Source organism: Maylandia zebra, linkage group LG18 (assembly GCF_041146795.1).
Source record: "Maylandia zebra isolate NMK-2024a linkage group LG18, Mzebra_GT3a, whole genome shotgun sequence".
NCBI classification, from domain to species: Eukaryota; Metazoa; Chordata; class Actinopteri; order Cichliformes; family Cichlidae; genus Maylandia; species Maylandia zebra.
This window is the reverse complement of record NC_135184.1, coordinates 35,830,966-35,846,618: the sequence shown is the minus strand read 5'-3', so window position 1 is coordinate 35,846,618 and position 15,653 is coordinate 35,830,966. Positions and strand designations below refer to the sequence as shown.

At 48.2% G+C, this 15,653-nt stretch overlaps 2 protein-coding genes across 6 annotated transcripts in view; one reads left to right on the top strand and one right to left on the bottom strand.

Annotated features, from left to right (window-relative positions):
- The window catches only part of LOC112434146 (uncharacterized), a 45,466-nt gene extending 35,757 nt beyond the window's left edge, over positions 1-9,709 (top strand). The window contains exons 10-21 of the mRNA XM_076876957.1: positions 2,781-2,938; positions 4,468-4,608; positions 4,714-4,863; positions 4,933-5,095; positions 5,404-5,461; positions 6,753-6,842; positions 6,996-7,072; positions 7,193-7,374; positions 7,598-7,744; positions 8,478-8,584; positions 8,660-8,839; positions 9,224-9,709. Of these exons, the coding sequence (XP_076733072.1) occupies positions 2,781-2,938; positions 4,468-4,608; positions 4,714-4,863; positions 4,933-5,095; positions 5,404-5,461; positions 6,753-6,842; positions 6,996-7,072; positions 7,193-7,374; positions 7,598-7,744; positions 8,478-8,584; positions 8,660-8,839; positions 9,224-9,520 (1,750 nt within the window). The 3' untranslated portion in view covers positions 9,521-9,709. The remainder of the gene's footprint in view (positions 1-2,780; positions 2,939-4,467; positions 4,609-4,713; positions 4,864-4,932; positions 5,096-5,403; positions 5,462-6,752; positions 6,843-6,995; positions 7,073-7,192; positions 7,375-7,597; positions 7,745-8,477; positions 8,585-8,659; positions 8,840-9,223) is intronic.
- A 272-nt stretch (positions 9,710-9,981) lies between these two features.
- acot11a (acyl-CoA thioesterase 11a) overlaps positions 9,982-15,653 on the bottom strand; it is a 16,272-nt gene continuing 10,600 nt past the window's right edge. For 3 of the 5 annotated variants that reach the window (XM_076876958.1, XM_076876961.1, XM_076876959.1), the window contains 9 exons: positions 15,344-15,463; positions 15,116-15,254; positions 14,143-14,198; positions 13,964-14,030; positions 13,119-13,202; positions 12,913-13,046; positions 10,737-10,904; positions 10,537-10,663; positions 9,982-10,464 (listed from right to left, as the gene is read on the bottom strand). In XM_076876958.1, the coding sequence (XP_076733073.1) occupies positions 10,336-10,464; positions 10,537-10,663; positions 10,737-10,904; positions 12,913-13,046; positions 13,119-13,202; positions 13,964-14,030; positions 14,143-14,198; positions 15,116-15,254; positions 15,344-15,463 (1,024 nt within the window). In that variant the 3' untranslated portion in view covers positions 9,982-10,335. The remainder of the gene's footprint in view (positions 10,465-10,536; positions 10,664-10,736; positions 10,905-12,912; positions 13,047-13,118; positions 13,203-13,963; positions 14,031-14,142; positions 14,199-15,115; positions 15,255-15,343; positions 15,464-15,653) is intronic. The other 2 variants (XM_076876960.1, XM_076876962.1) reach the window with 2 other exon arrangements.

Below are 15,653 nucleotides of genomic sequence, written 5' to 3'. Positions count from 1 at the left end.
TCCATCCAGTGTTATTGATCCAGGACTGATACCAGCATTGGGATCAATACAACACACAATCACATGTGTCCACGTGATGCAGTTTGAAGAGCAATCAGATGTCTCTGTATGAGGAGGCGGGGTCACAGGAGGTTCACAGAAACTCTGCAGCAGCATCATCAGCTCACATGGAAACTTTGATGATTCACTTCTGTGGTGTTTTTACAGAAACACGTCACAAAATTAGCTCCACCTGTTTTGTGAGCTTTGAGTTTCTTGTCTTCATCCTGGATTCTTGTGTTGCTGTTTTTACACACAGATATTTCCTGGTTGGTTACTCAAAGCTTTCCAACACAGGCCTCTGTGCTGCCATCTGGTGGACAAACATGTGAAGTGCAGCGTGAAGCTACAAATGAAACTGCTTCAGCTACGTGTATATACAACATACTATAACCTATATAACTATATGTATAGTGTATTATGTAGGTTTTAGAGCTGGGGGTAGAACTGCTGATGGCCTGGTTGTTATTTATGTTCCCCATGGTTCACCAGCTCTCACACAACATCAGCACCAATGATCCACGTCCTTATAAACCTCTGAATCAGGTCCTGAAGCAGTGACGTCCTGAGTGAAGACCTCACTGATCACATGACTCTGGTCACCTGACTCAGTGTTTCTGAAGCAGTGTGCTGGGTTTTTAAAAATACGTGGCTGCTGCCTGATGTTGGGCCCACAGAGGAAGACGACTCACTCGCTCTTCTTCACTTCCTCCTTAAACATGTGGAAGGAGAGCAAAGTGCTGCCAGACTCTTATTTCTGACAGGAACAGAAGAAACCACAGCAAACTGGTCCAGTTCTTCATCTTCATCACAATCTGTTTATTTCTGATGGTGTCTTCAGTCTGAGGTTTGAAGTTTCCATGTCTGTGTGATGTGTGGTGTGAAGGCTGCTGGTTAAACTGGGACTCACTGTTTAAAGCACTGAGTGCTCATAGAGAGATGCTCCATGAGTCCCAGTACAGACTACAAACATGGTGGAAACTTAGCTTTGATATCCACACACTCTGCACGTCTGTGAGGAACTGTGATGAAGATGTGCAGAGATCTGTGTCCAAACAGGAGAAAGACTGTAAAGACTCTGTGCTTCTAACAGCCTCTGTTAACATATGTGAGGCTGTTTGTTGTTGTTGCCATGGAGCTTTGCACTGTTTGGGTCAGCAGGTCATGTGATCAGGTTTGTTCTGCTGGACGATGGTTCAGTGTCAGGTTTGTTTGCATTCATCAATAAATATCTAAATCAATCAAAGACTCCATGTTTGTTCTTCATCATGTGACCTCTGCTCATCCATCTCTGTGTGTATCAGGATACATTTAGTTCATAACACACAGAAAAATCAGAGTTATTACCTGTAATAAATGTGAAAGATTCCTGCAGTGATAACCAGGCAGGACTGAAACACATCCAAGCTGTCACCACGGTAACAGCACCGTCCATCCACAGGTGAGGGGAGGAGCAAAAAGAGGGACTTTCACCATACATACATGCATACATACATACATACACCACAGTTGACAGGTAACCCTATTGGAGTCGCCAATAGTGACTAGAGATGGCACGATACCACTTTTTATGTCCGATACCGATATCATAAATTTGGATATCTGCCGATACTGATATGAATCCGATATAGTGTTTTTAATCAATAAAACTGTTTTTTAATATCTTGCTGCATTTTGTATAAGTTCATACTCAAGTTTAAATAACCAACAACACTAAAGCTATTCTGTTAGACCTGTATGCAAAAAATATTTCATAGTTCAGCAACACTGATCAATCTAATAAACTTAAACCTGCTCCATCCTCCCTATTCTGGCATTCATCTCATGTAAACAATAACGTGGCCACAGCGTGACGTGAAAAAAGGCGCATACCTTTGACGTTGCGTGACAAACTCTGTATTCCTCGTCCACACGTAAACACAAAGGGTTTTAAAAAATCCCAGTTTTCTGTGAAAACGCCGTTTACGTGGACGAAACAGCTGCGTGTTCAGAAACACCCGTGTAGGTGCGGACGCAGCGTAAAAGAGTTAGTAGTTTATTTTCTTACTGCCTGTAATTTATTGCAGATTACTTGTATTTGCAAACATTTTTCTTGTAAAACAAAGGGGGCGCAGCAGAAAAAGTTTGGGAACCAGTGCTGTAACTATGAGACAGATGGCTGACACACGAACCTGTGGGAAGTAACATGTTTGTAGAAATGTGAAAATGTTCATGCCATAATCCCTCCCATGTTTCCGTGTGGCACTGTGGAGTAATGCACAATTCTTCCAAACACGGACAAAATATGTAGAGGGAGATTTGTTACAAGGTGTGTTGTAATCCCAGAACAGTGAAGATTACATAACAGAAGAGCTTCACAGCTCGTCAGGCAGCAAGTGGACACTGAAGAGTGTGTGCGCCTTATCAGAAGGAAAACTGTTCTCTGCACCTGAGATAAAGGATCGTATAAAAGAAGAGCGAGCGCTCCCTGAGGTCTCCGACTTCTTAGACATTTGAACCTAGACAGGAGACGTGTGAGAATGGCAGGAGAGGACAAAAGGAGAGATGAACGAACTGCTGGAGGATCAGAAGGAAAGCAAAACAGGTTGGAGACAAATCAGTTGCTCTTTAATAAAATGGATGAAGCAGCATGTACACTTGTGAGACATGCATGTGTGAGGTCAGGTAAACCTCTACAACATGCTGAAATGCTGCTTCTAACACAGAATAGACCGACGAGCATTAATCGTGTATCCCCACAGGATGGAGCCCGAGGCTGACGACCAGCGAGTGGAGCGAGGCCCAAAGAAGCGTGGCGTGCTGCCCAAACGACTGCTGATAATGTCGTCTGTGGCTGTTGTGCTCATCGTGCTGCTGACTGTCATCGTTGTACCTGTTGTGCTGCTCACTAAGACGCCAGGTACATTTTTACAATATGTACGATTTATATGATAAAACAATGATGCAACTTTGTTTATGATCCAGATGATGAAACATACCTGAGTAAATGTATTTATTACTCATCACCAGAGGTACATTTCACAGTACTTTGTACTTATATACTGTATTATATACAACTGCAATAATATCAGAGTCCAGCTGGAGCTGGTTGCAGCACCTGTGGCCTTCAAAGCATTTTCTCTGCATTGGATCTGAGCAGCACGGTGGCACGGTGGTTGCCGCACAGCAAGAAGGTCCTGAGTTCAATTCCACCATCAGGCCGGGGTCTTTCTGTGCAGAGTTTGCATGTTCTCCCCGTGTTTGCGTGGGTTCCCTCCGGGTACTCCGGCTTCCTCCCACCGTCCAAAGACATGCAGCTTGTGGGGATAGGTTAATTGGATAATACAAATTGCCACTAGGTTTGAATGTGCGAGTGAATGTGAGTGTGAATGGTTGTCTGTCCCTGTGTGTTGGCCCTGCGACAGACTGGCGACCTGTCCAGGGTGTACCCCGCCTCTCGCCCTATGACAGGTGGGATAGGCTCCAGCGCCCCCCGCGACCCTGAAAAGGATAAGCGGAAGCAAATGGACGGATGGATGGAAGTTCATTTGATATCATACTGCAGCTCATTGCAATGCCATGATGCATGAGTGCTCATCATTTGGCTTCTGGTCTTATGACAGGACCATAGTCATGTGGACAAAAAGTACACGGCTGCTTTGAACTGTGTGACTTTTGAATCAACTGACATGAAATGTGTAACAAAGATAATGTTACACGATGTGTTTTGTGCTGTTAGACCTTGGTCTCTTTGAGTAATATGTGACAGTAGCTTCTTTAAAAAAGACACTAAGAAAAAAGCATTCAGAGTCAGAACCAGACACGGAGAAGCTGCATTCAGCTTTTATGCTCCTTATATCTGGAACAAACTCCCAGAAAGCCTCAGATCAGCTGAAACACTCAGTTTATTTAAATCCAGGTTGAAGACTCACCTGTTCTCAGCTGCATTTGAATAAAGCACCAAATCCACACTTTAAGCTTAAATTTCAAAACTAACATTTAACTACTGATTTTATCTGTTTTGATTTTATATACTGTTTTGTTTGTTTGTTTGTTTGTTTGTTTGTTTGTTTGTTTGTTTGTTTGTTTGTTTGCTTGCTTGTTTTAATCAATTTTAAATCATGCTTTTTATTTGTTCTTGTTTCTAATGTCTCTGTAAAGCACTTTGAATCACCTTGTTGTTGAATTGTGCTATACAAATAAACTTGCCTTGCCTTCATGAGTATCTGCAACCTTCTTTAAAAGCCAAATCCCATCTGTCTCGCTTCAGCTGACAGAATCTTTAAGCTGAAGAAATGAATGAACTTTAAACAAGCTGCTCTCCCAACAAAGAGCAGCCTCCCCAAACACACCGTCGGCTGTTTTAGCTGAAAGCTCCCAGTTCTGCTGTGACAGGGACTACGTACCTATGACTCCGTCACTGTCTTGCTGTCCAATCGTGTTCCTCAGCTCCGTCTTCTGCCTCGTTCTCTGGTGGAGACATGCTGGAGTACTTGGTGCAGACGGGGAACATCAGTGAAGCGGACGGCCTTTTGGCTACGTGGTTTCACCGAGCCAACAGCAAGGAGGACATGTACAAAGCGCTCATGGGTAAAAACACTCACACAGACAACACTGCATTATTTGATGGTGTCGGTGCCTGAACCTACAGTCAGGTACAGACAAAACAAGCACCGCCTCCTGTCATCTTTCCAGGTGACACCATGATCTTGGAAGCTGACGTCACTCTCATGGGTTATGGGACCCCTGATGAAAAGCCAGTGCCGATCATGGCACACCCTCCCGACATATATAGTGACAACACTCTCGACGAATGGTTAGATGCTGTACTGGCTTCTGGAAAAGGTACAGATCAGAACTGTTTCCACAGAAAGTCCATCTGATCACAGTTTTTAAAGGCGTGTTCGTTTGCAGGCATCAAGTTGGACTTTAAGGCTCTGGAATCAGTGGGTTTGTCACTGGACCTGCTTAAACAAAAGGAAAGCAACAAGGGAATAAACAGACCTGTGTGGCTGAATGCAGACATCCTCAGAGGCCCCAACGTCCCAAGCTTTGTAGCTCCAGTCAATGGAAGCAGGTATGAAATCCAGCTAGACCGGACACAGACCCTTGGACAGAGTTCAGAATTAGGAAGGGAAAATGTCTAACATCTAAAGACTGATCGGGAGGTTGGTGGTTCGATCCCTGGATCCTCCAGTCTGCATGCCAAGTGTCCCTGGGCATGATACTAGCCCCAGGTCGCTCTCCGATCTCAGCACGAATGTAGTTAGGAAGCACTAAAAAGCTTAGAAGAAAGTGACTGGGTGAGTGTGGTGTGGAGACTTGGGAGAGCAGGAAAGTGCTACGTAAGAATCAGTCCATGTTTATGTCTCCCTCTTTTTTCAGGTTTTTGGAACTCATTCAGGACAAGTTTCCAGATGTGACTTTGTCTCCTGGGTGGAAGGTATGGCACGCTCGCAGTAAGAACCCCATTGAACCATTATACCAGGCATGTGACGAGGTTCTGGGAATGTTCCTGTCAGAAACAGGAAGAGACTCAAGGAATCCTGAACTGACATTTATGAGAGAATTCAAAGCTGGAAGAAGAACTTTGAGCTTCAAAAAGATCCTTTGAGCTAAAGTAGACAAAACAGCTTTTATGTTCCTGTGATCCCTAAAATTAAAGACAGTTGAATTAATGTTGACATGCATCACCCATCAAGAGTTTGGACACCTTCTCATTTCATGGTTCTCTTTATTTCTACTACTTTCTACACTGTAGATACTGAAGACATCAAAGCAAGATATATGGAATTATGTAGCAAAGAAAACAATGATAACTCTAAAATACATTTAGAGTCCTGTGAGTAGCCGCCCTTTGTTTTGTTGACAGAGCTGCGGCCTTCTCTCAGCTTCATGATGTCGTCACCTGAGATGGTTTCACCTCACAGGTGAGCCTGTCAGGGTTCATTGGTGGTGTTGGGACCATCAGTCGTGTTGTGCAGAAGTCAGGGCTGTTAGCTGTGTACCAACCTATTTGACAACTGTTGAAATTCATATTATGGCAACAACCAATGAGCTAAGTAAAGAGAAACAACAGCCCATCATTACTGTAAGAGCTGAAGGTCAGTCAGTCGGAAACTTTGAATGTGTCCCCAAGTGCAGTCAGAAAAACCATCAAGACTACGATGAAACTGTCTGACATGAGGACGCCCCAGGAAAGGAAGACCAGGAGTCCCTCTGCTGCTGAGGATACAATCATCCGAGTCACCAGCCTCAGAAATCACAAGTTAACAGCAGCTCAGATTAGAGCCCAGATAGATGTCACACAGAGTAGAGACACATCTGAGTAGAGTAGAGACTGTACAAATCAGGCCTTTATGGTCAAATAGCTGCTGAGAAACCACGACTAAGGAAAAGCAACAAGCAGAGATTTGTTTGGGCCAAGAAACACAAGATGAGTCCAAATTGGAGAACTTTGGTTCCACTTTGTGAACGATGGTCTCTACATGCACGGTTCCCACTGTGAAGCATGGGGTTGATGGTTTGCTGGTGTGGGGGGCTTTACTGGTGACACTGGTGGAGATTTATTTAAACTGAAGGCACACTGACCCAGCATGGCTACCACAGCATCCTGCAGCAACATGCCATCCCATCATGGAGAGTGATGGAGGCCTGGCCTCCACAGTGGAGATGGTAAACACATGGTTTATATTTTTGACTGAATAACAGCTGTATGTGCTTTATTTCTTTAGGTCCTCTATATTCACCAGCTCACAAACGAAACCTACTCCAGAGCCACGGTGGAAGAAATGTACAACATGATCAAAGACGTACCTCAAAGGGTAAGTGTGAATCCAGGTTTCAGTGGTCCCAGTTCAACACGCTCCCATCCCAACACGCCTGGGACAAATCGTCGGTGTGTTGCGTGCTGGGATGAGAACGCTCTGAGGTGTCGGAGAACGGCAGAGCTGACTGGTCAACGTTTCGTCTCTTAGGTGACGTTCCCAGTCCACGCCATGCTGGTTCGCAGCGGCTGGCAGCACCTGAGCTGGCTCCTCAACCAGTCACCGCGGTAACAGATAACTTCCACGTTTACTATGGCAATGACTGGAAATCTGCTAATCAAACCAGTAACTGGGGGCTGCTCGCTGCCCATGAGCGCCACAGACTGACTGTCATGTTTTGTGTCTAGGTTCAGCCTGACTTTGTGGCAGGGCTCTGTTAACCCCAGCGTCAGCGACCTGCTGTTTGTCCGTGACAACACCCACCCGTGGCAAGTCTACTATGACATATATGAACCCACGCTGTCAGAATTTAAGCAGGCTGTAGGTGAGGAGCGTTCATATGGAGCAGACTTACACAGACTATGTTTGGGTAAAATAATAATTGTGTGTGTGTGATTTATTCAAATCAACAGATTTGTTTTCAGTGAGTTCTGACTGTTGTTGAAGACTAAAGAAAAACATTATTAGAAAACTACATGAAAAATCATTGGAAACTGAACCTTCTGCTCATTGTGTGCATTTGTTTAAGCTTCTTCTGAGATGAAGAGTTTGCTTCTGTTTAGTTCTTCCTGGTTCATTGTGTGTGTTCACAGGTAAGCAGGACAGCGTGAGGAGGTTCTATCCTGGAGGAGATCTGATGGAGTTTCTCCACCCAGGTTACAGCTCAGACCTCATGAACCGCCTGGCTGTGCCTTTGCTCCCCGTCACCGGCCGGGCCTCCCTGCTCCGTCAGCTTTCAGGCAGGTTTTACACCTCAGGGTTTATAACCTGATTTTAACGGGCCAGACTGAAACGCCCGGGCAAAGCACGCTCTCAAAGTTGTACTTTACATATGCTAGCGACATCTGGTGGTAACATCATGAATGACAGCGGGGCACTGTCGCCAGAAACACCAAGAAACTGCCTCATTTGTGCCACGAAGCATTCAGAGATCCCTCGTGAGTTTTTTCTCAAGGTATTTTTAAAGTGAACTTGCTGTATGCACTGAAGTCATGTGGCAGCTGAACCTTTCGTTCACATCGGTCATCAGGATGATGTTCTTAGTGACTCTTGGTGGCAGAAAAGCTGATGTCCTGGGATTTTGACCGTTACAGTAACAATTGTGAAAAACGCAAACTATCTGTTGTTTTGGTAGAAATGAAAGCGCCAGAAGTGTTCACAGCTGTGCTGAGCAGAGAATACAGAGCACAGCTGCTTGATCAGAAATCAGTGTTTGAAGCCGCAGTGGACCGAGGCGGCGTGTTGGACAACGGGGAAGTGACTGCTGCAGAGGTGCGGCTAACATTTGGCCCTTTGAGTATCAGTCGTGGTCACAGCCTGTCCGTCCCTTCACAGCTGCGGTCTCCTCATCACCTCATGATAATGCAGCATGTCACAGATCAGCTGTTCATCCTGATGATGTCAAACTGTAAACCTGCACATGCTGCTGTCGCACCACCTTAAAGTCACACTGATACTCTGTTTCACTAACAGGTGGGGGCAGCGGGATGCTGGTCGTTCGTGTGACCTCTGACAGCAGTCGACCTGGAGTCCTTCTGGTAGAAGGTTCTGGAAGGAGCTCAGAGCTCCTCACACTGCAGGTATATCTGTAGATCACCAGCCAACCACCAGCCAGGTTACATTTTTATTAAGGCCAATCATGTGTGTGTTCTCAGGATGTTATTCAGACCCTTGGGCAGGCTGCTGATACCTCCTGGGGAATTTACCTGAGGGTCCAGAGTCAGCAGCTGCTGGAGGCTTCTCTTAACCTGCTGCAGTCAGCCTACGGGGCCGACGAGCTCCACAGGCCTGTGTGGATCAGCATGGAGGGCTTACAGAGCAGCGACAGCACAGCAGTAAGCACATCTGATCCCCCCGAAGCAGTGTCTGCAGACAATACGTTAATAAAGAACAGAGCAGACGCATGTCACGTTTAACACACCTGGCTGGAAATCCATCCAACTAGAATCGAGCAGGTGTAAATGTTGGAGCCTCCTCGAGGGTCCACCCTGGCTGGGAAACTATCACACCCCCACAGAGAGAACAGTTGTATAAGCTGCATGTTTGTCAGACGGTCCCCAAGCAAATGCAATCCTCTGTTCGTCATGAAGGCTTTTTAGCTGCTCAGGCTTGGTCAGCCAAGCTCAAGTTCACTCCAACAATGTCCAGTGCCGATCCAGTTAGACGATGGAAACGTGTCATTTTAGGCTGTTTCATAGTCGTCCTTCTCTTTGCTCCAGGTCTTTGTGTCCACAGTCGAGCGCCTGTTTCCATACGTCACTGTAGTCCTGGCTGAGCACAGATGGCCTCCTCGGATCCCAGCGGCGGTGTCACAGAGGGTGGCTCTACACCTGAATGCAGCCTCGCTGCCCACGGGGCAGGAGCAGCTTTATGCTTTACTGGGAATGATGGACAAATACGACTTTATAATTGAGGTGGACACAAAGAAAGGTGGTGCAGCTGTCACTGTGGTGAAGGAGCTCCGTGCACAGCGTGCAGGCAGAGCAAGCAGAAGCCTGTATATTCTACCTCAGTGATCAGAGCACGTGTGGGCTGAGAGCAGGTTTAAATGTGCTTTTATAGTCACCACAGAGTCTCAGTGTGTATATAAATGCTGCTGCTTTGGGTTGCTGAAGTTAACATCATTATACTGTATATATATGATTCAATGATTATTATAAAATTCATAATAAATTCTATTAAAGGAACCAAGTCCAAAACCAGAATTAGCCTCTTAGCCTGTGTGAGCCTGTCCGAGGTTTGTGATTCAGCAGCAGCTGAACACGTATGAAACACTCTCCTGCTGCAGCTAACATTTCACATGCAGCCCGCCTCTCTTACTGACTGCAGCACTGCATTATTTGCATCCATAAATGTGTCTTTAAAGTGTCACAGGTGGCATCAGTGCTCTCAGAGGCTCACTTGGTACTTTTAATGCTGATTTTTGAACGTTTACAACAAAGAAAATCATCCATCACTCGATTAAAACAAGGAAAAATACAACACAGCACTTTATTGTAGTTCAGTGGAAAAAGTGAATATTCATGTTTTAAACCAGCACGTCATGTTGAACTGCAGCAAACAGTTATAGTGTTAAAATGAACCTGCATTAAGTACAAGCCCACACCTGTACAGCTGTTACAGTCATGTACCTTTAACCTACAAACATGAACAGCAGCTCAGTCACTGACACAGCGGCTGATTTTACTCACTTAACACGTCGATTGTTACTGCTGACCTTTGTATCAATCCATGAAATGATCATAAAGTCTTCCCGCCACATAAACCAAGCAGGCTGTCCCCACAGTAGCGTCTGGTGCTGAGGAGAGCCTCGGACAGGCTGCTGCCACTGTCACAGTCTGTTCCTGGTCAAGTACTGGCTGCAGGAGCAGAAGGTGTGGTAGAAAGAGGAGGACAGGCCGGCAATATCTGTGGAGATGTAGGGAAGGACCTCCGGAGACGCCTGGTTAAAGTAGCTGATCTGAAAGAAAGACAACATACTAATAACAGCCAGCTGTGATAAGAGCACATGTACGACTGCTGCTTTTCTCACCAGGGACTTGTTGTCTTTGGTCTCCAGTATGGTGAATCCAGCACACAGAACCTCTCCTCTGTTATAGCCTTCAGTGGGAGGGTGAGTGGGCAGGGACACGGAGCGCAGGGCGATGACATACGGGTCTCTGAAGGAAAACAGAAAGGGAACGCATCAGGAAACCCTGCAGGACACAGGTGGATGGATCTGGCTCTACTGACCCGCTGCCACATGGCTTCCTTTTGGAGGCCAACAGGATGAAGTCCTGGAGAATCCCTTTTGCCTGATTGGCTGCAGTGGGAGATCCCATCGCGCCATGACGCACCGATGGAGTCACCACACGATATATGAAGTCATCGTTGTCGACCAGCTGAATCAGCTCGCACTTCCTGTTTGAGGAAACACATACACACTGTTAAAAAGGGGACTGGCAGCACTGTTTAAAGACTAAGCTGCAGTTCACTCCACAGGTATCCACGCAGAGGCAAACAGCTGCTTCTGTGCTTCACCAGCTGAGGGGTGGAGCTCGTGCATAGGGACACTGAAGGGGAAAACTACATAACAAAGGGCTTGGTGATGACATCACCCAGATCTCCACCCATCTCTGCTGCTTATCCTTCTCAGGGTCGCAGGGGGTGGAGCCAATCCTAGCCGTCTTAGAGGCAGGGTACACACTGGACAGGTCGCCAGTCGGTCGCAGGGCTAAACACGAGAGTTTCCAGTTAACCCAACCCACTAACTGCATGTCTTGGACTGTGGAGGACAGGGGGGAACCCAGGGGGGACGCAGGGAGAACCCAGGGGGGACGCAGGGGGAACCCAGGGGGGACGCAGGGGGAACCCAGGGAGACGCGGGGGGAACCCAGGGAGACGCAGGGGGAACCCAGGGGGACGCGGGGCGAACCCAGGGGGACGCAGGGGGAACCCAGGGGGAACCCAGGGAGACGCGGGGGGAACCCAGGGAGACGCGGGGGGAACCCAGGGGGGACGCAGGGGGAACCCAGGGGGACGCGGGGCGAACCCAGGGGGGACGCAGGGGGAACGCAGGGGGAACCCAGGGGGACGCGGGGGGAACCCAGGGGGGACGCAGGGGGAACCCGGGGGGGACGCAGGGGGAACGCGGGGGGAACCCAGGGGGGACGCGGGGGGAACCCAGGGGGACGCGGGGGAACCCAGGGAGACGCGGGGGGAACCCAGGGGGACGCAGGGGGACGCAGGGGGAACCCAGGGGGATGCGGGGGGAACCCAGGGAGACGCGGGGGGAACATGCAAACTCCCTGGCCTGATGCAATGATAGCATATTAGATGGAGTTGTAAATCTAAACTCCACATCACTGCATAAACAGCTCGTGCTCCACCTTACAATCCAACGTATTAAAAACCCTCGCTTGGGGCAGACTCCTGCCGCGACGTTCCACCGGAGAACCACGGCCTCTGAACCATCCATCCAGTCCTTATTAAGGGTCAGACTGTGATGAAGCCAACAGGACTGCATCATCTGCAAAAACAAGGAAGCTGCCCTCCTCACATCAGCTACACTTAGAGATCCTGTTCGTGAATATCACACACAGGATCGGTCACACACCCTCGAGTCCTCCTACTGAGGAGCAGCCACAGCTTTCACTCCATTTCTAAATGGACCGCTGCGATACACCCCACAGACGCCGTCCTGGTACCTGGTTGTCCGAGTCTACAGAGCACTTCTAAACCTCTCTCCAGACGTCCTGTGAGGGTGAAGATCTGGTCCGGTGTCCCACAGCCAGGATGGAATGGGGGCCCAGATCTTCTCAACAGTGAGTTAACGCCTCCTTTTCAGCTCTGTGAAAAATAACTTTCCAGGGGAAGCTGAGCACTGCGATACCTCAGTGACCGATCCACAACATCCAGTTATTGTTTTAAAACTGGGATTTCCCACAGTGGTCTGCTCCACCAGCACAGGCCCACGGTGTTGACGGCATCGGAGACAAAGCTCCGCCTCCTCCACAGACGAGGGGAGTTTGGGTTCAAGAGCTGCTCGCCACGTTCTTTCCACCACCTGCTGGTCATGAGATCAATGCAAAGCGTAAGGCTGCAAATCTAAGCAGCTAGGATGAGCTTCATCTGCAGGCTGGCTCGGCTGGGGGAGAGCCACCGTTCCCCTTTTATGTAAACGTGAGAATAAAGAGACAGACAGGCCCTCACAGCTAATGTCACTTTAACCTTAACATGTCAGCCTCAGTGCAAAGTGAGCAGCATGAACCTAAACCACACGTCGCTTATTTTTAACCCTGAACCTCAGAAAAGTCCATCATTGGAATCGGAGAACAATACCGAGGCAGCGAGTCGAAACAGGCCGCGCACAGAAACCGCTGAACTTGACTCGTAGCAACGGGCAAACAGACGAGTCCCAGAGTCTTACTTGTAATGCGAGTCCCAGCTCGGCCTGTTGCTCAGCTCGGCGAGTAAATCAAAGGCTCTGTGAGCAGGAACGTCCACCTCACATTCAATCTTGAAACTCAGCATGGACTTCTGCTCCAGGGTGTAAAGCTGAACCTGTGAACACAACATAAAGCGCCGATGGGCAGACTCACACAAACAAACAGCTCATTAGTGAGACGCACATACCTGGTCCTTCTCACAGCTCAGGCGCCAGCTGCTTCTGGCTGCCAGCATCTTCAGAGCTGAGACGTTGTTAAAGCTCAGATACACCTGGAAGCACAAACACAGGAACCACAAACTCATCTCCAGAGCTCAGCGTTAGCAGGCCGCCTCCCGCCATTCAAATACTACTTATTATATATGAATCAGCGCCGTCTAACAGTGTAAGTATTAAGGGTGCAAAATGAAGACAAACTGCTGCAGCACTATTTCTCATCTGCAGTGAAGGTGAAGCACAGCGGTGCGACACGTCGGCCTGTCAGAGGTTCAGTCGACTAAATCAGTCTGCAGGCACGGCGGGAGTCTGACTGTGGCTCAGGTTTGGAGCTAAGTGGGACGACATGAACACGCTGAGGTCTGCTCGGTCAGATCATACAAACTGCAGTGGAACAAATCACTGAACATCCTTTAAGAAAGAAACAGAAATCATGTCCCACAAGTCGTGACGACGCAGCACCGACACACAGCTGAGACGCTGATGTGGGTGAAGAGACTCAGCTGAGAAAACTATTAAAGGTTTACTGTGTCCAGCTCAAGCACAGGCTGTGACAGGATCATCATCAGCTGACGAGCAGCTGTGGAAATCACCTTATTGGTGCAAAAATACTGTTTTATGTCCCGTATGTCCGGTAGATTCAGCTGCAGAAATGAGAACTAATGATGTGTTTGTGACAAGCTGCTAGTAACAAGGTGCCAAGTTGTCTTATTTGTAATACAGTAATACACACATGTATATAAAGAAAGTTTCTCTCCCGTGAGTCCACGAGGACTAACGTGAGCAGTACAGGTGACGGCGTGGAGCTTCTCCTCACCTGGTTGGTGGGATCCCAGGGAACAGACAGAGGCACCTCCCCCTGCGTGCGGGAAATGATGTACTTCCTAAACACAGAGGAATGCTGCATCAGGATGATGGCACTGTGCACAAAGCTGCACAACAAACGCTGATGTAGCTGCAGAGACGGTGCATTAGGGGCTGTTTGGAGACATGTACCTGTCCAGCCTGATCTTTTTCCTGGCCGTTGCCTCCTGAAACCTCCTTTGTCCTTCCTGTAAATGAGACGGACACACAGGCAGAGGGCACCAGTGTGTAACACAGCGGGCAGATTCCCAGCACCAGTTTATGACCAGTACACCAATCTGTGGCACAAACTGAGTGGAGTGTTATTACTCGGTGTTTGTTCATGCTGATAACGACCCACGACTACAGCGAGGCCGCTCCATCAGACGGATTTATGACCGATAACATGATGTGAAGCTCTGATCGCTGCTCAGCCGTCACGGCTTAATGGTTAATCGAGTGTTTCTGCACCTTCTTTATGACACTCGTGTTTTATCCTACAGGACGATCTCCACAAGCTGCTTCACCACAGATGAAGCGTGAATGAAGCTGACACCAACATTATCCTGTCAATCTACTGCTCCACACTTTAACCCCACCAGCACACACTCCCCTGACCGAGCTTTCCTGCAGGTGTATAATGTGGAACAATCATAGTAATGCTGTATTTACATGATTTCAACATTTGAATGGAGTTCATAATAACAGCGTTCACAGTGACGGGGCATGTGGACGTGCTCAGGCCTGTGAGCCACGGACGCTGTGACGCTTCCACCAGAAACAAAGGAAGGAAAACGCACGCAGAGGCCATGTTTCCTGCTGCGCAGTCATCCATCCATCAGCACCACGGGCGGTGCAAAAGGCGGACCCAGCTACACTGATGTCACCCACCGCTGCCTCTGAGCTCACCTTGGGTGAAGATCAGCTGTTATCAGGAGTCTGGCTGTGAAACGTTCATAGCTGACACCTTGTTAGCCAATCAGAGTGCGGTTTCATACCACAAATTCTGAAGCAGATTTCATGTCTTTCAGTCAGTATTAGCCAATCACAGACAGCCGCGTCACATCCAGACACTTTATGGATGCAGCACGCTAACGAGCCGTTTGTGAGCGTTAGTTTAACTCACCAGGGGTTCAGGTCGTATCCGTGGTAATGTGCGTGGCTTCCCGCCATCATCGAGCACCTCAAAGGTCATGAAGGCGGAGTTTATGTGTCGGTTAGGCCCCTCCTCATGGTAGGCCTCCGCGCGCACGCCCACCTCCATGCTGCAGTAAGGACACGTGTCAGTATGCAACCAGTGGTTCTGTCTGCTGCACAGCTGCAGTGCTGCGTCTCTGCCAGCGTTCTGGGATACCTGTTTCTGAAGGCGTTGTTCACTATCGCCTTCAGCAGCAATCTGTCTCCAACCTGAGAAGGTCCTCTGAAGGTGAACATGTCGATGGCTCGAAGGGTGGGATGAGCCTGAGACAGACGGCTGCAAGCAGAGAGCACAGAGACAATAGGCCACGACCTCCCACGTGCTCGCCGTGTTCAGGTTACTCACACAGCTGGACAGATCCTTTAATCTGCCACGAGGACTGAACTACACTGATCAGAATGTGGAGGTCAAAGGTCACAATGGTGCATCCTATTTTTAGGTAAAAATATGAAGGAAGGACGTGTTT